At 44.7% G+C, this 25,374-nt stretch overlaps 1 protein-coding gene across 2 annotated transcripts in view; it reads right to left on the reverse strand.

The window, feature by feature from the left end:
• Positions 1 to 25,374, reverse strand: part of LOC118369420 (testican-2) — an 83,951-nt gene that overhangs the window by 12,933 nt on the left and 45,644 nt on the right. For both annotated transcript variants that reach the window (XM_052498717.1, XM_052498718.1), the window contains exons 3-6: positions 6,148 to 6,262; positions 3,706 to 3,808; positions 2,493 to 2,604; positions 2,085 to 2,222 (exon numbers count right to left, since the gene is read on the reverse strand). In XM_052498717.1, coding sequence (XP_052354677.1) covers positions 2,085 to 2,222; positions 2,493 to 2,604; positions 3,706 to 3,808; positions 6,148 to 6,262 — 468 coding nt within the window. The remainder of the gene's footprint in view (positions 1 to 2,084; positions 2,223 to 2,492; positions 2,605 to 3,705; positions 3,809 to 6,147; positions 6,263 to 25,374) is intronic.

Consider the following 25,374-nt stretch of genomic DNA (forward strand, 5'->3'; position numbering starts at 1 on the left):
AACTCTTCCCTGACGCAGTGCTGGTCTATTTAACTCTTCCCTGACGCAGTGCTGGTCTATTTAACTCTTCCCTGACGCAGTGCTGGTCTATTTAACTCTTCCCTGACGCAGTGCTGGTCTATTTAACTCTTCCCTGACGCAGTGCTGGTCTATTTAACTCTTCCCTGACGCAGTGCTGGTCTATTTAACTCTTCCCTGACGCAGTGCTGGTCTATTTAACTCTTCCCTGACGCAGTGCTGGTCTATTTAACTCTTCCCTGATGCAGTGCTGGTCTATTTAACTCTTCCCTGACGCAGTGCTGGTCTATTTAACTCTTCCCTGACGCAGTGCTGGTCTATTTAACTCTTCCCTGACGCAGTGCTGGTCTATTTAACTCTTCCCTGACGCAGTGCTGGTCTATTTAACTCTTCCCTGACGCAGTGCTGGTCTATTTAACTCTTCCCTGACGCAGTGCTGGTCTATTTAACTCTTCCCTGACGCAGTGCTGGTCTATTTAACTCTTCCCTGACGCAGTGCTGGTCTATTTAACTCTTCCCTGACGCAGTGCTGGTCTATTTAACTCTTCCCTGACGCAGTGCTGGTCTATTTAACTCTTCCCTGACGCAGTGCTGGTCTATTTAACTCTTCCCTGACGCAGTGCTGGTCTATTTAACTCTTCCCTGACGCAGTGCTGGTCTATTTAACTCTTACTTGATTTTCTATTGTTTATGTTATTTTTATTGAACCTTTATTTAACTAGGCAAGTCAGTGCTGACCTTAATTAACTCTTACCTGATGCAGTGCTGGCCCTATTTAACTATTACCTGATGCAGTGCTGGCCCTATGTAACTCTTACCTGATGCAGTGCTGGCCCTATTTAACTATTACCTGATGCAGTGCTGGCCCTATTTAACTATTACCTGATGCAGTGCTGGCCCTATGTAACTCTTACCTGATGCAGTGCTGGCCCTATTTAACTATTACCTGATGCAGTGCTGGCCCTATGTAACTCTTACCTGATGCAGTGCTGGCCCTATTTAACTATTACCTGATGCAGTGCTGGCCCTATGTAACTCTTACCTGATGCAGTGCTGGCCCTATTTAACTATTACCTGATGCAGTGCTGGCCCTATGTAACTCTTACCTGATGCAGTGCTGGCCCTATTTAACTATTACCTGATGCAGTGCTGGCCCTATTTAACTATTACCTGATGCAGTGCTGGCCCTATTTAACTATTACCTGATGCAGTGCTGGCCCTATTTAACTATTACCTGATGCAGTGCTGGCCCTATGTAACTCTTACCTGATGCAGTGCTGGCCCTATTTAACTATTACCTGATGCAGTGCTGGCCCTATGTAACTCTTACCTGATGCAGTGCTGGCCCTATTTAACTATTACCTGATGCAGTGCTGGCCCTATGTAACTCTTACCTGATGCAGTGCTGGCCCTATTTAACTATTACCTGATGCAGTGCTGGCCCTATGTAACTCTTACCTGATGCAGTGCTGGTCCTATTTAACTATTACCTGATGCAGTGCTGGCCCTATGTAACTCTTACCTGATGCAGTGCTGGCCCTATTTAACTATTACCTGATGCAGTGCTGGCCCTATGTAACTCTTACCTGATGCAGTGCTGGCCCTATTTAACTCTTACCCGGTGCAGTGCTGGCCCTATTTAACTCTTACCTGATGCAGTGCTGGCCCTATTTAACTATTACCTGATGCAGTGCTGGCCCTATGTAACTCTTACCTGATTCAGTGCTGGCCCTATTTAACTATTACCTGGTGCAGTGCTGGCCATATGTAACTCTTACCTGATGCAGTGCTGGTCCTATTTAACTCTTACCTGATGCAGTGCTGGCCCTATTTAACTCTTACCTGATGCAGTGCTGAACCTATTTAACTATTACCTGATGCAGTGCTGGCCCTATGTAACTCTTACCTGATTCAGTGCTGGCCCTATTTAACTATTACCTGGTGCAGTGCTGGCCATATGTAACTCTTACCTGATGCAGTGCTGGTCCTATTTAACTCTTACCTGATGCAGTGCTGGCCCTATTTAACTCTTACCTGATGCAGTGCTGGCCCTATTGAACTCTTACCTGATCCAGAGGTAGCCTTTGCTGTGTTACTGGCTCCAGTCCTGCTGTTGTTGTTCAGCTTGGCGTTGCCCTGCAGCAGCTGGAACCATTCCTTCAGCCTGTCCCCCAGATCAGACAGGTCCTGCCCTGTACAACTCTCTATGGGGGGGAGAAAGAGAAAGAAAGAAAAAGAGAGAGAGAGAGGTAGGGATAGAGAGAGAGAGAGAGAGAGAGAGTGAGAGAGAAAGTTATTGTATAGCACTGCAGTGTGTGTTGTGTGTGTGTGTGTGTGTGTGTGTGTGTGTGTGTGTGTGTGTGTGTGTGTGTGTGTGTGTGTGTGTGTGTGTGTGTGTGTGTGTGTGTGTGTGTGTGTGTGTGTGTGTGTGTGTGTGTGTGTGTGTGTGTGTGTGTGTGTGTGTGTGTACTCACCATGCTTGACCTCTGTCTCTTTGGTTGGGGTCGCGGTTGGACAGGGACAAAGACCTGAACACTTTGTAGTCAACTCCTTCCCTGTGAGGCACGCCTGCTGCTCCAGTTTACACTACAACACACACACACACGCGCACACCTCTTATCAGGCTATGTATCTCTGTGTTGTGTGTTTATTATCAGTGAATTACAACACGGCTGTAATGTTGTTGTGTCTCTTGGATCTAGAGCTTGTACATAATGCTTCAGATACAGTAAGAAGTTAACAGTGTGGACAGCCTCCAGAGATATACAGATACAGTTAGAGGTTAACAGTGTGGACAGCCTCCGGAGATATACAGATATAGTTAGAGGGTAACAGTGTGGACAGCCTCCAGAGATATACAGATATAGTTAGAGGTTAACAGTGTGGACAGCCTCCAGAGATATACAGATACAGTTAGAGGTTAACAGTGTGGACAGCCTCCGGAGATATACAGATATAGTTAGAGGGTAACAGTGTGGACAGCCTCCAGAGATATACAGATATAGTTAGAGGGTAACAGTGTGGACAGCCTCCAGAGATATACAGATATAGTTAGAGGGTAACAGTGTGGACAGCCTCCGGAGATATACAGATATAGTTAGAGGGTAACAGTGTGGACAGCCTCCGGAGATATACAGATATAGTTAGAGGTTAACAGTGTGGACAGCCTCCAGAGATATACAGATATAGTTAGAGGGTAACAGTGTGGACAGCCTCCAGAGATATACAGATATAGTTAGAGGGTAACAGTGTGGACAGCCTCCGGAGATATACAGATATAGTTAGAGGTTAACAGTGTGGACAGCCTCCAGAGATATACAGATATAGTTAGAGGGTAACAGTGTGGACAGCCTCCATAGATATAGACAACACAAAGATAAAGGGCTGTGATAAATAGCCACTGAGGACCAGAGAGTTGTTGTGGTGACGCATCTCTCCCATGTGTTTCTATTGATTTATGCTTTATCTTCTCTGACCTTGTTGAGAATGATGTGTTGAAAAGGGAAATTAAATGACTAAATTCGATTCATATAAAGGCTCATTTGAGATAAATATAAGAAAATTGTGACTTGTCACTGTGTGTGTGTGTGTGTGTGTGTGTGTGTGTGTGTGTGTGTGTGTGTGTGTGTGTGTGTGTGTGTGTGTGTGTGTGTGTGTGTGTGTGTGTGTGTGTGTGTGTGTGTGTACCTGGGAGGCGTAGTTGTGTCCGTCAGAGCCACACACAGGACCAGAGGAGAAAGGACAGGGCTGACATCCTCCTTCAGGAGACCTCAGGGCAGGCTGCTTCAGTCTACAGAGCATGCACGCATAAACACACGCACCACGCGTACACACCACACACACACAGTATTTGAGCAGGCTGCTTTACTTAAGACACAGAGGACAAAGAGGTTCTGCTTCCAATGGCTTGGTGGCAGCAGTAATGTATACTGAACAAAAATATAAATGCAACATACAACAATTACTGAGTTACAGTTCATATAAGGAAATCAGTCAATTGAAATAAATAAATTAGGCCCTAATCTGTGGATTTCATATGACTGGGCAGGGTCACAGCCATGGGTGGGCCTGGCTCCCAAGTGGGTGGGCCTGGGAGGGCAGTAAACACAACAGAGGCTACCTCTGGATCAGGTAAGAGGTAGATGGTACAGGTTCAGAGTCTGTGATCTAGTAGTAACACCCACTGGGGAGATAGGCCCAGCCAATCAGAATGAGTTTTCCCCACAAAAGGGCTTTATTACAGACAGAAATACTCCTAAATTTCACCAGCTGTCCGGGTCGCTGGTCTCAGATGATCTCGTAAGTGAAGAAACCAGATATCGAAGTCGTGGGCTGGCGTGGTTACACATTGTCTGCGGTTGTGAGGCCAGTTGGACAAACTGCCACATTCTCTAAAATGATGAATTGGCATGCTGACTGTAGGAATGTCCACCAGAGCTGTTGCCAGAGAATGTAATGTTAATTGCTCTACCATAAACTGAGGCGGCTTATGGTAGAGAAATTAACATGAAATACACTGGCAACAGCTCTGGTGGACATTCCTGCAGTCAGCATGGCAATTGCACATTCCCTCAATACTTGAGACATCTGTGGCATTATGTTGTGTGTCAAAACTGCAGATTTTAGAGTGGCCTTTTATTGTCCCCAGCACAAGGTGCACCTGTGTAATGATCATGTTGTTTAACTTCTTAGTGACAGGGGGCAGTATTTTCACATCCGGATGAAATGCATGCCCAAATTCAACTGCCTGCTAATCATCTCCAGAAGATAATATATGCATATTATTAGTAGATTTGGATAGAAAACACTCTGAAGTTTCTAAAACTGTTTGAATCATGTCTGTGAGTATAACAGAACTTATTTAGCAGGCGAAACCCCGAGGACAAACCATTCAACATTTTTTTTTTGAGGTCACTCTCTTTTCAATGGGTTTTCATTGGGAATCCAGATTTCTAAGGGACCTTCTTGCAGTTCCTATCGCTTCCACTGGATGTCACCAGTCTTTAGAAATTGGTTGAGGTTTTTCCTTTGTGTAATGAAGAAGTACGGCCATCTTGAACGAGGGTAACTTGAAGTGTACTGTTAGAGGCGCGTGTCCAGAAAGCATGCTACAGTTTGTTTTCCTCCTGTATTGAACACAGATCATCTCGTCTTCAATTTTATTGATTATTTAAATTAAAAAATACCTAAAGTTGTATTACAAAAGTAGTTTGAAATGTGTTGGCAAAGTTTACAGGTAACTTTTGAGATATTTTGTAGTCACGGTGCGCAAGTTGGAACCGGTGGTTTTCTGGATCAAACGCGCCAAATAAATTTACATTTTTGATATATTTGGATGGAATTAATCGAACAAAAAGACGCTAGCGTCCCACATATCCCAGAGAGGTTAATCCGCTTCTTGATATGCCACACCTGTCAGGTGGATGGCTTATCTTGGTAAAGGAGAAATGCTTACTAACAGGGATGTAAACAAATTTCTGCACAAAATTTGAGAACATTTCTGGGATCTTTTATTTCAGCTCATGAAACATGAAACCAACACTTGACATGTTTCATTTATATTTTTGTTCAATGTTCTTCACACTAGCAACATTACAGTGAATTGTGTTGGGGACATCAGTTCGGCTTTGATATTCACCTCAGAATAAATCTATATATTTTTATTCTTTTTTGTGAAAGCTTGTGTTGTGATAATGTAGTTTGATGGAGGTTTTCTACCTGTTAACACATCCACAGACATGTCCTGAGGATCCATCCACAGGATCCTATCACAACAACCACAGGGTATTTATAGAGCTAGCGACGGACAGTACCAGTACACCTACAGGTGTTTAATCATCTGTCTGCAGCACAGGAGGCTGGTGGCTCCTTAATTGGGGAGGATGGGCTCGTGGTAATGGCTGGAGCGTCACTCCGTTCCAGCCATTATTATGAGCCGTCCTCCCCTCAGCAGCCTCCTGTGGTCTGCAACACAGCAGTATCATTAAACATCAAGCTGTAATGAGGGAGAGATTAATTAAGAAAACACACTTTAGGGAGCTAACCGTAGAAAAATAATTTAATTCACTAACCTTCGCAACCTTAGAATTACCATTGAATGGGGTGTGAGACCAATCTACACACACTCACCTGTGCTCGAGCTTCTTGCGGTTGACACACACAGCCCTCTGGTATCCCTGGGCGATACACACCTTGTTTCGGCTACACTTCACCTTCTGACAGGGGTCTTTGGTGGTGTCAACATCTGTGTGAAGACAAGGAGATGTCATTTCTATCGCTATTCACATGGCCGTAACACATCTGGACAAGAGGAACACTTGTGAGAATGCTGTTCATTGACTACAGTTCAGCATTCAACACTATTGTTTCCTCCAAGCTCAGAGCCCTGGATCTGGACATCACCCTCTGCAACTGGATCCTGGACTTCCTGATGGGCACACTCTTAGAAAAAAGGATTCCAAAACGTGGCTGTCCCCATAGAAGAAACCTTTTTGGTTCCAGGTAGAACTCTCTGTGGAAATGGTTATACATAGAACACTTTTGGGTTCCATCTGGAACCAAAAGGGTTCAAAGGGTTCTCTTATGGGGACAGCTGAAGAACTCTTTTTGGTTCTAGACTGCGTGGCTTTGCACGACACCAACTCCATCATCAGGTTGCACTCACACCTGCTGCACTCACACCTGCTTGCTACCATTCCTGAACAAGCTCTGTACTGGTGGTGCCCCGATTCCGCAGCTGAATCAACTTTAGGAGACGGTCCTGGCGCTTGCTGGTCTTTCTCAGGCACCCTGAAGCCTTCTTCACAACAATTGAACTGCTCTCCTTGAAGTTCTTGATGATCCGATAAATGGTTGATTTAGGTGCAATCTTACTGGCAGCAATATCCTTGCCCTTTTTGTGCAAAGCAATGATGACGGCAGGTGTTTCCTTGCAGGTAACCATGGTTGACAGAGGAAGCACAATTTTTTTTTTACCTTTATTTAACCAGGCAGGTCAGTTAAGAACATATTCTTATTTTCAATGACGGCCTGGGAACAGTGGGTTAACTGCCTGTTCAGGGGCAGAACGACAGATTTGTACCTTGTCAGCTCGGGGGTTTGAACTCGCAACTTTTCGGTTACTAGCCCAACGCTCTAACCACTAGGCTACGCTGCCGCCCCACAATGATGTCCTCGTCAACACTCACACCTGTGTTAACGAGAGAATCACTAACATGATGTCAGCTGGTCCTTTTGTGGTAGGGCTGAAATGCAGTTTTTGAAGGGATTCAGTTCATTTGCATGGCAAAGAGGGACTTTGCAATTAATTGCAATTCATCTGATCACTCTTCATAACATTCTGGAGTATATGCAAATTGCCATCATACAAACTGAGGCAGCAGACTTTGTGAAAATGTATATTTGTGTCATTCTCAAAATTTTGGCCACGACTGTATATGTAAATACAAGATTAAATCAAGAATAGTCTGATGGGTGACAATATTAGCCTATCACTTGTGAATTATATATTATCACTTGTGATAAGAAACAATGCCTTTTTTTTGCAACTTTTTCTAATCATAGTCGCACACCTCATGTGGCCTAGCCCATAGGCCTATATGTTTTGGTAAAGTTTGTATCACAACTAAAGTAGCCAAATAACACATTAATCCACTTTACAAGGGGTGTAGAGCCTAACTGGCATACATAAGCAGTATGTGAGTTTCAAGTTTGGGGAAGATAATTTTCAACATAAAAATGCACCTTTTATAATAAAAGCATTACATGCATAATTGCATTTGTGGTCACTTTTAATAACAGTGTGGAACATTCACACTTAAAGCCAATGGAACATTCACACTTATAGCCTACTAACATGTGTGCATGCTACACTTATAATGTGAAGAAAGAGCCTAATAGTTTATCAACATTTTAAACTAAATGTTCTGATCTGTTGCATCAGCCACATTGTGTAAAACACTTTTTTTTGATGCCAGTGGTTGTATTTATTTGGGATCTATAGCATCCCACAACTGTCCCAGACTATGTTTGGAATATTTATTTCTCGTACAGAATAGCATAGGTCATGGAGGATAGTAGATTGACATAGGCTAGTGCTTTTGCTGTTCGTTAGGCCTCCTCATCTTGTTGGCTGACGAAAAGTACAAGTCACCCACAACACCACTCCCATCCAAAACACCACTCCCGTCCACCGACAGGTATCAGGGAACCACAACGAGGCTATCCAGTTCCCGCTCATCAAGTCCCCTCTGATTCCCGTGGTATTGGGATTATCCTGGCTCCAACGACCCAATCCCCTCCTTTTTTTATTTCACATTTATTTAACCAGGTAGGCAAGTTGAGAACACCTTTATTTAACCAGGTAGGCAAGTTGAGAACACCTTTATTTAACCAGGTAGGCAAGTTGAGAACACCTTTATTTAACCAGGTAGGCAAGTTGAGAACAAGTTCTCATTTACAATTGCGACCTGGCCAAGATAAAGCAAAGCAGTTAGACAGATACAACGACACAGAGTTACACATGGAGTAAAACAAACATACAGTCAATAATACAGTATAAACAAGTCTATATACAATGTGAGCAAATGAGGTGAGAAGGGAAGTAAAGGCAAAAAAGGCCATGGTGGCAAAGTAAATACAATATAGCAAGTAAAACACTGGAATGGTAGTTTTGCAATGGAAGAATGTGCAAAGTAGAAATAAAAATAATGGGGTGCAAAGGAGCAAAATAAATGAATTAATCAAATACAGTTGGGAAAGAGGTAGTTGATTGGGCTAAGTTATAGGTGGGCTATGTACAGGTGCAGTAATCTGTGAGCTGCTCTGACAATTGGTGCTTAAAACTAGTGAGGGAGATAAGTGTTTCCAGTTTCAGAGATTTTTGTAGTTCCAGTCATTGGCAGCAGAGAACTGGAAGGAGAGGCGGCCAAAGAAATAATTGTTTTTGGGGGTGACTAGAGAGATATACCTGCTGAAGCGTGTGCTACAGGTGGGAGATGCTATGGTGACCAGCGAGCTGAGATAAGGGGGGACTTTACCTAGCAGGGTCTTGTAGATGACATGGAGCCAGTGGGTTTGGCGACGAGTATGAAGCGAGGGCCAGCCAACGAGAGCGTACAGGTCGCAATGGTGGGTAGTATATGGGGCTTTGGTGACAAAACGGATTGCACTGTGATAGACTGCATCCAATTTGTTGAGTAGGGTATTGGAGGCTCTTTTGTAAATGACATCGCCAAAGTCGAGGATTGGTAGGATGGTCAGTTTTACAAGGGTAAGTTTGGCAGCATGAGTGAAGGATGCTTTGTTTGCGAAATAGGAAGCCAATTCTAGATTTAACTTTGGATTGGAGATGTTTGATATGGGTCTGGAAGGAGAGTTTACAGTCTAACCAGACACCTAAGTATTTGTAGTTGTCCACGTATTCTAAGTCAGAGCTGTCCAGAGTAGTGATGTTGGACAGGCGGGTAGGTGCAGGTAGCGATCGGTTGAAGAGCATGCATTTAGTTTTACTTGTATTTAAGAGCAATTGGAGGCCACGGAAGGAGAGTTGTATGGCATTGAAGCTTGCCTGGAGGGTTGTTAACACAGTGTCCAAAGAAGGGCCAGAAGTATACAGAATGGTGTCGTCTGCGTAGAGGTGGATCAGAGACTCACAAGCAGCAAGAACGACCTCATTGATGTATACAGAGAAGAGAGTCGGTCCAAGAACTGAACCCTGTGGCACCCCCATAGAGACTGCCAGAGGTCCGGACAGCAGACCCTCCGATTTGACACACTGAACTCTATCAGAGAAGTAGTTGGTGAACCAGGCGAGGCAATCGTTTGAGAAACCAAGGCTGTCGAGTCTGCCGATGAGGATGTGGTGATTGACAGAGTCGAAAGCCTTGGCCAGATCAATGAATACGGCTGAATATTAACTGGTCTACTGGTGTCATCATGGGCTGGAGCCAGTTCTGCCATGCCCATTGCCTGAAGTCAGCCCAAACTGCCCCGGGACGTCTTCCTGTGGGCTCGGAAGGTGCCCCGACCTCTTCCCCATTCCCGCGGAGTACCAGGACCGCCCGGACCATGTCGCTTCCGCCGCACCGACCCTATGACTGCGGGATTGACCTTCTCCCTAGCACAACGCCACCCTGGGGACGTCTGTACTCTGTCGGGACCGGAGACCAAGGCTATGGATACCTACATTGGGGACTCCCTAGCTAGGATTTATCCATCACTTTTCCTCTCATGCCGGCGTAGGATTCATCTTTGTGGAGAAAAAGGACACGACCCTGCTCCTGTGCATTGCCTACTGGGGACTCAATGACATTACGGTTAAGAACCGTTACCTGCTACTACTCATCTTCTCGGCCTTGGAGCCACACCAGGGGGCCACTGTTTTCCAAGCTGGATCTACGGAACGCCTACAACCTGGTGCGGATATGAGAAGGAGACGAGTGGAAGACCGTCTTCAACATGGCCAGTGGCCACTACGAGTATCTGGTCATGCCCTTTGGCCTCATCAACGCCCCTGTGGTGTTCCAGGCTCTGGTGAATTTAGTTTTCTGCGACATGTTAACTTCTTGGATATAGGGGGCGCCGTTTTAAGTTTTGGATGAAAAACGTTCCCGTTTTAAACAAGATATTTTGTCACGAAAAGATGCTCGACTATGCATACAATTGACAGCTTTGTAAAGAAAACACTCTGACATTTCCAAAACTGCAATGATATTGTCTGTGAGTGCCACAGAACTGATGCTACAGGCGAAACCAAGATGAAATTTCAAACCGGAAGTGCCCCAGATTTTGAAGGCGCTGTGTTCCAATGACTCCTTATATAGCTGTGAATGGGCCACGAATGAGCTTACACTTTTTGTCGTTTCCCCAAGGTGTCTGCAGCATTGTGATGTATTTGTAGGCATATCAATGGAAGATTGACCATAAGACACTACATTTACCAGGTGGTCGCTTGGTGTCCTCCGTCGCAATTATTGCGTAATCTCCAGCTGCAGTACTTTTCCGTTTGCTACTGAGGAGAAACCCAACTGCCATGAATGATTTATCATCGAATAGATATGTGAAAAACACCTTGAGGATTGATTCTAAACAACGTTTGCCATGTTTCTGTCGATATTATGGAGTTCATTTGGAAAAAAGTTTGGCGTTGTAATGACTGAATTTTCTGGGTTTTTTCTTAGCCAAACGTGATGAACAAAACAGAGCGATTTCTCCTACACAAATGATCTTTTTGGAAAAAAATGAACATTTGCTATCTAACTGAGAGTCTCCTCATTGAAAACATCCAAAGTTCTTCAAAGGTAAATTATTTTATTTGAATGCTTTTCTTGTTTTTGTGAAAATGTTGCCTGCTGAATGCTAGGCTTAATGCTATGCTAGCTATCAATACTCTTACACAAATGCTTGTGTAGCTATGGTTGAAAAGCATATTTTGAAAATCTGAGATGACAGTGTTGTTAACAAAAGGCTAAGCTTGTGAGTGAATATATTTCTTTCATTTCATTTGCGATTTTCATGAAGTTAACGTTGCGTTATGGTAATGAGCTTGAGGCTATGATTACGCTCCCGGATACGGGATTGCTCGACGCTAGAGGTTAAACCGGTTCGTCTTCGTCTACATTGATGACATCCACGTCTTCTCCCACTCCCCTCAAGAACATATGCTCCACGTCCGGCAGGTCCTTAAACGCCTTCTGGAGAATCAGTTGTTTGTGAAGCCGGAGAAGTATGAGTTCCATTGCTCCACCATAGTTTTTCTGGGTTACATCATCTCTGCTGGGAGTGTCCAGATGGATCCCAGGAAGGTGAGAGCAATGATGGATTGGCCTCAGCCTACGCCCAGGGTGGAGCTGCAACGTTTCTTGGTGTTCACCAATTTCTATTTCCACTTAATCCTGGGTTGCTGCACCCTGGCTTCCCCCGTCAGCACTCACCTCGCCCAATGTTCCATTCACGTGGTCCCCAGCTGCGGACCGAGGATTCTGGGACCTCAAACATCGCTTCACCACATCTCCCATCCTGGTTCATCCGGACCCATCTCGTCAGTTTGTGGTGGAGTCCGATGCTTCAGACATCGGGGTGGGGGCTGTCCTATCCCAGTGTTCTGCCTTTGACTTCAAGCTACATCCCTACATCTTATTTTCCCATCGCCTCAATGCCACGGAAAGAAACTATGATGTGGGGAATCGGGAGCTTCTCGTGGTGAAGATGACGTTGGAAGAATGGAGGCACTGGCTGGAGCGAGCGGAACATCCGTTCATCTACCATGGTCCCGGACATGTCCTCATTCATCGCTGCTTGCACAGTTTATGCACAGAACAAGACTCCTCTGCAAGCTCCGGCTGGTCTACTCCAACCTCTGCCTGTCCCCCACCGTCCCTGGTCTCACATCTCCCTGGACTTTGTCACAGGTCTTCCCCCGTCTGAAGGCAACACCGCCATCCTGACCATGGTGGATTGGTTCTCCAAAGCCGCCCACTTCATTCCTCTCTCCAAACTACTCTATGCCAAAGAGACGGCCCAGGTCATGGTGCAGCATGTCTTCCGGATGGATCCATGGACTGCCTGTAGAAATGGTCTCTCACCGGGGTCCGCAGTTCTCATCCCAATTCTGGAAGGTGTTCTGCACCCTCACTTGGTCATCGGCCAGCCTGTCCTCCGGGTTCCACCCCCATTCCATTGGCCAGTCGGAGCGAGCCAACCAAGACCTCGAGACCACCCTGTGCTGCCAACCGAACCACTTGGAGCCAGCAGCTTGTGCGGGTTGAATATGTCCGCAACACTCTTCCCTGCTCTGCCACGGGCCTATCTTCCTTCGAGGGTCCCCTGGGGTATCAGCCCCCGCTCTTCCCTAAGCAGGAAGAGGAGGTCGGCATCCCTTCTGCCCAGATGTATGTCCGCCGCTGTCATCGTACCTGGAGGAGAGCCCGGTCGGCCCTCCTCAAGACCACCTCCAGGTATCGACGACAATCAGATCGCTATCAGACCCCGGCTCCCTGGTATCATCTCGGGCAGAAGGTATGGAGTCTCGCAAACCTTCCCCCCGGTTTATCAGCCCTTTCCCCATCTCCAAGGTCATTAGTCCCTCTGCTGTTCATCTTCTGTTGCCCCGTATCTTTTGTATACACCCCACCTTTCATGTATCCCGTATCAAGCCTGTGTCTCACAGTTCCTTGTCTTCCATTTCCATTTCCAGGTCCACCCCTTCTCCCCGCGTCGTCAATGGCCATCCGGCGTACACAATGAGACGCCTCCTGAGGGTTCGACCATGGGGCAGGGGTTTCCAGTGCCTGGTTGACTGGGAGGGTTATGGCCCGGAGGAGAGGTGCTGGGTCCCCGCTAAAGACATCCTGGACCCAGCCCCCATTGCCGACTTCCACCGCTGGCACCCCAGCCAACCAGGTATGTGCCCAGGTAGAGAGAAAGGGGTGGGTACTGTCACACCCTGTTTGTCTATTGACAGTTCATCTTGTTTGTCAAGCTTACCAGCGTTGTCCTGTCAGCTCCTGTCTTTTCCCAGCTTCTCTTTTTCTCACCCTCCTGGTTTTTGACCCTTGCCTGTCCTGACCCTGAACCCACCTGCCTGCCGTCCTGTACCTTTGCCCCTATATGGTTGTCCGACCTCCGCCTGACCTGACCCTGCCGTCCTGTACCTTTGCCTCTGTTGCTGTAATAAACATTGTTACTTTGACACGGTCTGCATCTGGGTCTTACCTTAACCTGATAGACTTATGAAGTGTGTACAGCCTGCGCAAAAAAACAAAGCAGAGCTCATACCTTTAAATACCTTTCCCCCAAAATGTTTTACTGAGGAGTGGCTTCCATCTGGCCACACTACCATAAAGGCCTGATTGGTGGAGTACTGCATAGAGTGTTCTCCCATCTCCCCAGAGGAACTCTGGAGCTCTGAACCATCGGGTTCTTGGTCACCTCCCTGATCAAGGCCCTTCTCCCCCGATTGCTCAGTTTGACTGGGCAGCCAGCTCTTGGAAGAGTCTTAGTGGTTCCAAACTTTTTCAATTTAAGAATAATGGAGGCCACTGTGTTCTTGGGGACCTTCAATGCTGCAGAAATGTTTTGGTACCCTTCCCCAGATCTGTGCCTGGACACAATCCTGTCTCGGACAATTCCTTCGACCTCATGGCTTGGCATTTGCTCTGACGTGCAATGTCAACTGTGGAACCTTATATAGACAGGTGTGTGCCTTTCCAAATCATGTCCAATCAATTGATTTTACCACAGGTGGACTCCAATCAAGTTGTAGAAACATCAAGGATGACCAATGGAAACAGGATGCACCTGAGCACAATTTCGAGTCTCATAGCAAAGGGTCTGAATTTTTTTAATACATTTGCAAAAATGTCTAAAATCCTGTTTTTACTTTGTAATTATGGGGTATTGTGTGTAGATTGTTGAGTAAAAAAATCATTTAATCCATTTTAGAATAAGGCTGTAACGTAACAAAAATGTACTGTACATAAACTACTCATCATACAAAAGACATTTGCAAGACTAGCCACATCCTCTAATTACCTGGCTCCATCTGCACATTTTTTTAAGAAACGAAATATCTTATGTATTTACCACATCAATGCACGCCAATTATGCACTTCCATCTACAAATACTCATACCTCACAGACAGTTTACCTAAACTCTTCAATGGATTCTTCGAGGTTCATTCTGAAATCCATTTATGTACCACAATACACTGTGATAACCTTCACCATCCCTACTGCAGCACCTCATAGCCGCACCTCATAATTCTCTATCAGATAGAGGTACCATACTCTGGAATTCTTATCTTTGCATTGTCAAAACCTCATCATCCCTCAATAACTTCAAGCGAAGACTTGGGGTCAGCCTGATGAACCAAACTACCCAATAACCCCATCCATGTAACGCTCACACGCACACTCACGTTTCTTTCTTCTATACTGAGTATATCATGTACAATTATAATTCATATGCTTTGTTTGACTGAATTAACTATTTTTTTTGCACATAGATTTGTGGTGTAGTTTTCATATCAGCCCTTTTAGGCTTCCAACCTCACCTGCACACACCGTTTTACCAGTTTATATATGCACTGTTTTGTCTTTCACTTCTTTCCTTTAGTGCGAATAAATAAAACCTAAAACCTAAACTTTCCACCATATAGCCTTTCACATGCACATCACTATTCAGTCGTTAGCCAGACAATAAGCATTCAAATGTCAGATTGTGGTAGTGTGCAGTTCTACAAAACTACCTTGTTTGGTGAACAATGTCTGAGGTTTGAGTATTTAGCCAAACAATAAGCATAAGATGTTGGTAGTCCAAACTGTTGACTGTGAGTCTTACCTGTGTGTACGAGGTGTGTTAGGCCCAGGTGTGAAGGCCCAGGTGTGAAGGCCCAGGCAGCCTTGTAAATAATAAATGTGCTCTTCATTGAAATGCCAGGTTAAATAATGGAGCATGTGATGGAGGTTAAAGTGTGTGGTAAGAGATACAGAAAGAAACTAACAATGATAATGAACATTTAAAAGCAACTTTATTAACCCTCAACTCAAAATATAGCCACAATATTAAATGAAAATGGCAAGTAAAAAGTCCATAAAAAGTATTAGTGTACAACTTTGTCAGTAGAAATACACTCCACTACTGAAGATCTTCTGCAAACAATCTTTAAACACAATTTCTAGTGCATCTCTTGCAGAATGAATAGCCTTTCTGGAACAATCTCTTGCAGGCAGTATTAGGTCAACCTAACCTTTTGAAACATGGCTTCCAACATTCTCCATCAATATCCTTGTTGTTTAGGCTTATTAATACATACCATTAAATGGATAGTAAAATGTGGTTAAAAAGGGTTTTTCTGTTGATACACTACATGACCAAAAGTATGGGGACACCTGCTAGTCCAACAAAATGGTGGGCATTAATATGCAGTTCTGCCCAAACCATTACAGTGTGGAAATAGTAAAAGATTTGGTCATGTGTCAAATGTTTGCAGAAGTGAGAAGTATGGTATTGAAGAATCTGTGAATGGAAAATATTGCAACTGCCCTGTTAGGGCGAAAGAGGTCGAGATGTCAAGGATCAGGGCTGTACAGCAGATCTCCTATGTGGAGGAGATGAAGAGAGTCGAAGGGGCAAGAGGCCACAGTGTTGAAAAAGACATGGCGATGGATGCATTACAACCAGTTACTAATGTTTAAAGTCAATCAAGTGTTCTGAATACAATCATTGTGAAGGTGAATTATGTAGTATTTATAGTCACAGTGATTGATTATACAGCATAAGTGTCTAAGAAGTTGGACATCATATCTACAGCCGAGAAGTTTTTGGGGCAACAAGACTTCATGGCAGAAGTAGTGCAAGGACTACTGTTGCTAGGAAATGTCCTTTTGACCTGATTAGAATTGTTTGAGGTTTTTTTCTCACAGAAAAGCAGGTTGATTTTGTTCAGTTAATTTATTTTTTGATAGTTTGTATGATATTTCATTTATTTTTTATCCTTATTACCCACCCGCACATCCAATTGTTGCAAACACCTTTACACCATAGAAGAAAGAAAACTCTGCAGACACCAGGCCCTCCACAGAATGAGTTTGACACCCCTGGTTCAGAGCATCTGCTCATGGAGGTAAATACAGGGGCATCAAACAATGCCTATTACAGAGCCACACTGCTCGGGTGCAGGGGCAGGACCTTCAAGGGGCTGCGCTCTCTCAATGTGGACGTGTTCTTTTGTTTTCTGCTTCTTCAGTGTCTAATGGTGGAGAGCAAACAAGCTTTTTACTGTAGGTGCATTACCGCATAAGAATGTTCAAACAGCGGTTGTGTTGCATTGAGCATGTGGCTAAAGTTAATACCTCCTCTGTAGGTTTCTATCAGATGCATGGGGAGGGGACCACACAATAAGGGTAAAGATCTATAGGAGGAGGGACATTTTTTCTTCATGAATAAGGTAAGGTATATTGATTTCGTACTATTCCCTCTGCTATTTGTGGTCAAACTGGTTTCAATTGCTGAGATGTCTACACCAGTGGAGGCTGGTGGGAGGAGCGATAGGAGGACATCACATTGTAATGGCTGGAATGGAATAAATGGAACGGTATCAAATGCAAACATATGGAAACCACTTTTGACTCCGTTCCATTTATACCACTCCAATAAGCCCATCCTCCTATAGCTCCATCCACCAGCCTCCACTGGTCGACACGACCTTCCTTGAACATGTAAATAGAATCAATGATAATCTGATACCTACAAAAGCCAGAGCTGGCATCACATTTACATTCATTTTTTTGATTGACATACCCTGGTTTGGTGAACAATACAGCCATGTACACACGTCTGATGGTGGAGAAGTTAGCCAAGCATCATCTTCTGAGATGGCGCTAGTCCAAAACTATACAATGTGTGTTTTACTTGTGTATGAGGAGAATGTGTGCACATGAAGCTAAGCTGTGCTGAGATAAAATAAACAAAAAGGAACTAACACTAAAACACCCATCTTTATAAACCCCAAACATATCTACAATCTATGATTAATCAATGATGATATGTTCACAGCCTGAAGAGTAGAAATGCACTCCACTTCTAATGGTCTTTTTAGAACATATCTTGCCATATGATATACACTCCTCCTCAGGGCAAGGAGTTCGTCAAAGTTTCATTTCCTCAGACATGATACCAGACTAGGAACGCTGTCATCAATGGTAGCAGGAAAACATCCTTACAAGCCACAAAGGGTTTCCTGAGATGTTAAACACTTCTCCAGGTCCAGACGTTTTCAATAATACGACCTCTCAATCTAGCAGAAGGACCTTTAAGGGGCTGTGCTTTCTCAATGGGTGTGTTCCAGGCAGTGAGGTTGTGTTGCTCTTATTTTCTGATGTGTCAATTTGCATAAACTCTCCTTCCAGACTCACATTAAGCATCTCCAATCCAAAGTTAAACTTTTTTGGCTTCCTATTTCACAACAAAGCATCCTTCACTCATGCTGCCAAACATACCCTATCCTACCAATCCTTGACTTTGGAGATGTCATTTACAAAATAGCCTCCAACACTCTACCCTGCAAACTGGATGTAGTGCAGTGCCATCTGTTTTGTCACCAAAGCCCCATATACTACCCACCACTGAGACCTGTATGCTCTCGTTGGCTGGTCCTCGCTACATATTCATTGCCAAACCCACTGGCTCCAAACTGACTGGCTCCAGGACAAGTCTTTGCTAAGTAAAGCTCCGCCTTATCTCAGCTCACTGGTCACCATAGTAACACCCACCCGAAGCACACGCTCCAGCAGGTATATCTCACTGGTCACCCCCAAAGCCAACACCTACTTTGGCCACCTTTCCTTCCAGTTCTCTGCTGCCAATGACTAGAACGAATTGCAAAAATAACTGAAGTTGGGGACTTTTATCTCCCTCACTAACTATAAACGTCAGCTGTCAGAGCAGCTTACCATTGCAGTTGTACACAGCCCATATGTAAATAGCCCATCCAACCAACTACCTACCTCATCCCCATATTTGATTTCTGCTCTTTTGCGCACCAGTATTTCTACTGGCACATCCTCATGTGCACATATATCACTCCAGTGTAAATTGCTAAATTGTAATTACTTCACCACTATGGCCTATTTATTGCCTTACCTCCTTACTTCATTTGCGCACACTGTATACATCTTTTATATTGTGTTATTGACTGTACATTTGTTTATCCTGTGTGTAACTCTGTGTTGTTGTTTTTGTCTCACTGATTTGCTTTATCTTGGCCAGGTCATAGTTGTAAATGAGAACTAGTCTCAACTGGCCTACCTGGTTAAAAATAAAAGTGAAATAAAACAATTTAAAATCTTTTTTGCTCAATGCAACCCTACAGTTAACACCTCCTCTGTAGGTCGGCATCACGAGTATAGAGACCATATGGTAAGTAGAGGAAGACTAAGGCGGCATGAAGTTTTTTCTTCATGGTTTCTAGATCAGCGTTTCCCCAAGTCAGTCCTGGGCCCCATCCTCGGGGCACGTTTAGGTTTTCGCCCCAGCACTACACAGTTTTTCTTGTTTGTTTTTTCATAAAAAAATTTACCTTTATTTAACTAGGCAAGTCAGAAAAAAATTCTTATTTTCAATGACGGCCTAGGAACAGTGGGTTAACTGCCTGTTCAGGGGCAGAACGACAGATTTGTACCTTGTCAGCTCGGCGATTCGAACTTGCAACCTTTCGGTTACTCGTCCAACACTCTAACCACTAGGCTACCCTGCCGGCCAGTTGATTGAAATGATCAAAGCTTGATGAAGAGTTAGTTATTACCACTGCTGGCTTGCTTCTGAAGCTAAGCAGGGTTGGTCCTGGTCAGTCCTTGGATGGGAGACCAGATGCTGCTGGAATTGGTGTTGGAGGGCCAGTAGGAGGCACTCTTTCCACTGGTCTAAAAAATATCCCAATGCCCCGGGGCAGTGATTGGGGACACTGCCCTGTGTAGGGTGCCGTCTCTCGGATGGGACATTAAACGGGTGTCCTGACTCTCTGAGGTCATTAAAGATCCCATGGCACTTATCGTAAGAGTAGTGGTGTTAACCCTGGTGTCCTGGCTAAATTCCCAATCTGGCCCTCAAACCATCACTGTCACCTAATAATCCCCAGTTTACAATTGGCTCATTCATCCCCCTCCTCTCCCCTGTAACTATTCCCCAGGTCGTTGCTGCAAATGAGAACGTGTTCTCAGTCAACTTACCTGGTAAAATAACGGATAAATAAATACATAAAATAAATACATTTGAATCAGCTGTGCAGTACTCGTTGACATTATTATTCATTCTCAATCTCAAGAATTCTCCTGACAGAATCTCTGTTCTCATTCTATTTCAAAGCAGCTCTTAAGGCACTACTGGAACAGATATTGTGATGCACAGAGACATGTTGTATTCACATGTATAGTCCTCTTACAGTGCCGTGCGAAAGTATTCGGCCCCCTTGAACTTTGCGACCTTTTGCCACATTTCAGGCTTCAAACATAAAGATATAAAACTGTATTTTTTTGTGAAGAATCAACAAGTGGGACACAATCATGAAGTGGAACGACATTTATTGGATATTTCAAACTTTAACAAATCAAAAACTGAAAAATTGGGCGTGCAAAATTATTCAGCCCCCTTAAGTTAATACTTTGTAGCGCCACCTTTTGCTGCGATTACAGCTGTAAGTCGCTTGGGGTATGTCTCTATATCAGTTTTGCACATCGAGAGACTGACATTTTTTCCCATTCCTCCTTGCAAAACAGCTCGAGCTCAGTGAGGTTGGATGGAGAGCATTTGTGAACAGCAGTTTTCAGTTCTTTCCACAGATTCTCGATTGGATTCAGGTCTGGACTTTGACTTGGCCATTCTAACACCTGGATATGTTTATTTTTGATACCATTCCATTGTAGATTTTGCTTGATGTTTTGAATCATTGTCTTGTTGGAAGACAAATCTCCGTCCCAGTCTCAGGTCTTTTGCAGACCCCATCAGGTTTTCTTCCAGAATGGTCCTGTATTTGGCTCCATCCATCTTCCCATCAATTTTAACCATCTTCCCTGTCCCTGCTGAAGAAAAGCAGGCCCAAACCATGATGCTGCCACCACCATGTTTGACAGTGGGGATGGTGTGTTCAGGGTGATGAGCTGTGTTGCTTTTACGCCAAACATAACGTTTTGCATTGTTGCCAAAAAGTTCAATTTTGGTTTCATCTGACCAGAGCACCTTCTTCCACATGTTTGGTGTGTCTCCCAGGTGGCTTGTGGCAAACTTTAAACAACACTTTTTACGGATATCTTTAAGAAATGGCTTTCTTCTTGCCACTCTTCCATAAAGGCCAGATTTGTGCAATATACGACTGATTGTTGTCCTACACCTCAGCTGTAGATCTCTGCAGTTCATCCAGAGTGATCATGGGCCTCTTGGCTGCATCTCTGATCAGTCTTCTCCTTGTATGAGCTGAAAGTTTAGAGGGACGGCCAGGTCTTGGTAGATTTGCAGTGGTCTGATACTCCTTCCATTTCAATATTATCGCTTGCACAGTGCTCCTTGGGATGTTTAAAGCTTGGGAAATCTTTTTGTATCCAAATCCGGCTTTAAACTTCTTCACAACAGTATCTCGGACCTGCCTGGTGTGTTCCTTGTTCTTCATGATGCTCTCTGCGCTTTTAACGGACCTCTGAGACTATCACAGTGCAGGTGCATTTATACGGAGACTTGATTACACAAAGGTGGATTGTATTTATCATCATTGGTCATTTAGGCCAACATTGGATCATTCAGAGATCCTCACTGAACTTCTGGAGAGAGTTTGCTGCACTGAAAGTAAAGGGGCTGAATAATTTTGCACGCCCAATTTTTCAGTTTTTGAAATGTTAAAAAAGTTTGAAATATCCAATAAATGTCGTTCCACTTCATGATTGTGTCCCACTTGTTGTTGATTCTTCACAAAAAATACAGTTTTATATCTTTATGTTTGAAGCCTGAAATGTGGCAAAAGGTCGCAAAGTTCAAGGGGGCCGAATACTTTTGCAAGGCACTGTATATGGAATCTAGGTCTGCGGTGGCAGGTATCATCTCATGTTATGGCAGTGTAGGATAAAGAAGACTAAATCAGTAATACAGAGATCATCAGCGGATTATCATAGCAAACCCACAGATATCAGGTTGAAAATCAAATCCAAAAACAATCCACCCCCATTCGTCAGCCACAGGTCTGTTGTGCGCATGCACACACACGACAGCGCCAAAAAAAAAAAAAAAGTAATGGTAATGATCCAGCCTGATCATCACCCTTTCATCAACTGGTCTTTCTCCATTTGTCAGCTACACACTCTGCTTCTGGCATTGATTGTGTATCTATCTCTCTGTCCCTCAAACCTCCCTCGTATTATTTTTCTCTCTCTCCCTCTCCTCTCCTCTCTCTTGCTCGCTGTTCCTCTCTCAGTTTCTCTCTCTCTCTTTCTCTCTCTCTCTCTCTCTCTCTGTCTGTCTCTGCCTCTCCTCTCTCTCAGTCCCTCTCTCTGTCGCTCCCTCTCCTCTCTCTCAGTCTCTCCCTCTCCTCTCTCTCAGTCTCTCCCTTGCGCTCTTTCCCGCTGTTCCTCTCTCCTCCAGGCTGGTTTGATGCTTCGACCCACAGCTAATTCACACTAATGCATCAGCAGAATCAGAACAGAGCAGGCTGCCTGCCAACTTGGCCCTTAGAGAGAGAAGGAAAAAAGAAAGACAGATCTATTTGTCTGACTAGTGCCTTTGCCCTACAGTCGACTGCATAACCGTCTGTTGACTTCTTTAGAGGATTTAACCTCAGCTAAAGAAATAAGAAGAGAAAGGAAATAAATGCAAATAGAAAATACACAATCCAGGGTCATAGAAAACATTGTAAATAAATGTTGTTGTTATAGCAGCAGCCACAACACTTGTGCTGAAAGGCTTGGAGTTGTGTTGTGTGTTGTATAATAGCATAAGGTGGTTAGCCCAGTGTTAACAGGCTCCCATGGATTAAAGAATTGCCTGCACCACAATGATGATGTCTCCATAGCAACAGGCTCTATAAGCTGCGGGTCTAACTGTTACACTTTTCACATAGGCTTTGCTGTGTGAATATTTTGGGGGATTTTTGTTAATATGGTCTCCTTTCAAACAGCCAAAGTTTTACACATTCTTGTGGGCATTCGTCTTTTATAATCCCAGTCCGTATTAGATAGAACGCCTGCCTGTGGGGAAAACAACCTGTGGTTACCTAGGTCACCCCATTACCTCACAGCAAAAACTTGACGCTTTTTAAACTCAATTGTCTTGTTGTCTGCTTCTACTAAACAAGTTAAATGTCTTACTTGTGATTAAATGTTTTGTGTTGTGGCATACTTGGATACCGGGTCCCCACATTTCCAACGCCAAATAGCCTGAAGCCACAGGGCTCTTCATGCAGGCTCTATTTCCCTACTTGGGAGCATTGCAATCCATATGTTGGGATTTTTGACCTGGTTACATATACAGTACCAGTCAAAAGTTTGACACACCTACTCATTCAAGGGTTTTCTTTAATTTTTACTATTTTATGTAGAATAGTGAAGATGTCAAATTTATGAAATAACATATTGAATCACGTACTAACCAAAAAAAAGTGTTAAACAAATCAAAATACATTTTAGATTTTAGATTCTTCAAATTATCCACCCTTGACCTTGATGACAGTTTGCACAATCTTGTCATTCTCAACCAGCTAGGTCAGTTGGAGGAAATAAAAGTACAGGCTTTGATATAAAGAAAAATTGGCAAAATGTTGACGGTATGCTAAAGTTTGTGGAAAAACATCTTGGTTTGAAAGGTGTATGTGATTTGTAGCTGTCTTTATCCGTCTCCCTCCGCCTCCACTGTCTTTATCCGTCTCCCTCCGCCTCCACTGTCTTTATCCGTCTCCCTCCGCCTCCACTGTCTTTATCCGTCTCCCTCCGCCTCCACTGTCTTTATCCGTCTCCAATGTCTTTATCCGTCTTCCTCCGCCTCTACTGTCTTATTCCGTCTCCCTCCGCCTCTATTGTCTTTCTCTCCCTCCGCCTCCACTGTCTTTATCCGTCTCCCTCCGCCTCTATTGTCTTTCTCTCCCTCCGCCTCCACTGTCTTTATCCGTCTCCCTCCGCCTCCACTGTCTTTATCCGTCTCCCTCCGCCTCTATTGTCTTTCTCTCCCTCCGCCTCCACTGTCTTTATCCGTCTCCCTCCGCCTCCACTGTCTTTATCCGTCTCCCTCCGCCTCTATTGTCTTTCTCTCCCTCCGCCTCCACTGTCTTTATCCGTCTCCCTCCGCCTCCAATGTCTTATTCCGTCTCCCTCTATTGTCTTTCTCTCCCTCCGCCTCCACTGTCTTTATCCGTCTCCCTCCGCCTCCACTGTCTTTATCCGTCTCCCTCCGCCTCCACTGTCTTTATCCGTCTCCCTCCGCCTCTATTGTCTTTCTCTCCCTCCGCCTCCACTGTCTTTATCCGTCTCCCTCCGCCTCCACTGTCTTTATCAGTCTCCCTCCGCCTCCACTGTCTTTATCCGTCTCCCTCCGCCCCCACTGTCTTTATCCGTCTCCCTCCGCCCCCACTGTCTTTATCCGTCTCCCTCCGCCTCCACTCTCTTATTCCGTCAGCCTCCGCCTCCACTCTCTTATTCCGTCAGCCTCCGCCTCCACTCTCTTATTCCGTCAGCCTCCGCCTCCACTGTCTTTATCCGCCTCCAATGTCTTTATCCGTCTCCCTCCGCCTCTACTGTCTTATTCAGTCTCCCTCCGCCTCTATTGTCTTTCTCTCCCTCCGCCTCCACTGTCTTTATCCGTCTCCAATGTCTTTATCCGTCTCCCTCCGCCTCTACTGTCTTATTCCGTCTCCCTCCGCCTCTATTGTCTTTCTCGCCCTCCGCCTCCACTGTCTTTATCCGTCTCCCTCTCCACTGTCTTTATCCGTCTCCCTCCGTCTCCCTACTGTCTTTCTCCCTCTCCACTGTCTTTATCCACACCCTCCGTCTCCCTCTACTGTCTTTCCGTCTCCTCTCCTCTACTGTCTTTATCCGTCTTATTCCGTCAGCCTCCGCCTCACTCTCTTATTCCGTCAGCCTCCGCTCTTATTCCCACCTCTACCTCCGTCTCCCTCCGTCTTTATCCGTCTCCCTCTACTGTCTTTATCCGTCTCCCTCTACTGTCTTTATCCGTCTCCCTCTACTGTCTTTATCCGTCTCCCTCTACTGTCTTTATCCGTCTCCCTCTACTGTCTTTATCCGTCTCCCTCTACTGTCTTTATCCGTCTCCCTCTACTGTCTTTATCCGTCTCCCTCTACTGTCTTTATCCGTCTCCCTCCACTGTCTTTATCCGTCTCCCTCCACCTCTACTCTGTCTTTTATCTATGTCTCTCTTCTCTCCTCAGTCTCCCACTCTTCACCCCCCTTCTCTCTATGCATCTTCCTCACATCATCTCTCACCACTTCCTTCATCTCTCTCTCCTTCTCTATCCTTGTTATGTCATAATAGTGTGCTGCTATTAACTCTCCTTATTAGGCACTGCATGCGGTAATCCACCCTAATCCAGATTATCACCAGGCTAATCCCTGGAGATTGGGACTGGAGAACGGTGAGCTCAACTCAGTCATCATCATCTCTCATCCTCTGTTTACAAACTCTCTGCTACTAATGTCATCAGAGCTATCGCATATTGCTTTTTCCAGGACATAGATGGGCTATACCTCAACTAGCCTGTACCTCTGCACACTGACTCGGTGCCCCTTGTATATAGACTCGTTATTGTTAGTCTAATTGTGTTACTTTTTATTATTACTTTTTATTATTACTTTTTATTTTAGTCTACTTG

Source organism: Oncorhynchus keta, chromosome 36, assembly GCF_023373465.1.
Source record: "Oncorhynchus keta strain PuntledgeMale-10-30-2019 chromosome 36, Oket_V2, whole genome shotgun sequence".
NCBI classification, from domain to species: Eukaryota; Metazoa; Chordata; class Actinopteri; order Salmoniformes; family Salmonidae; genus Oncorhynchus; species Oncorhynchus keta.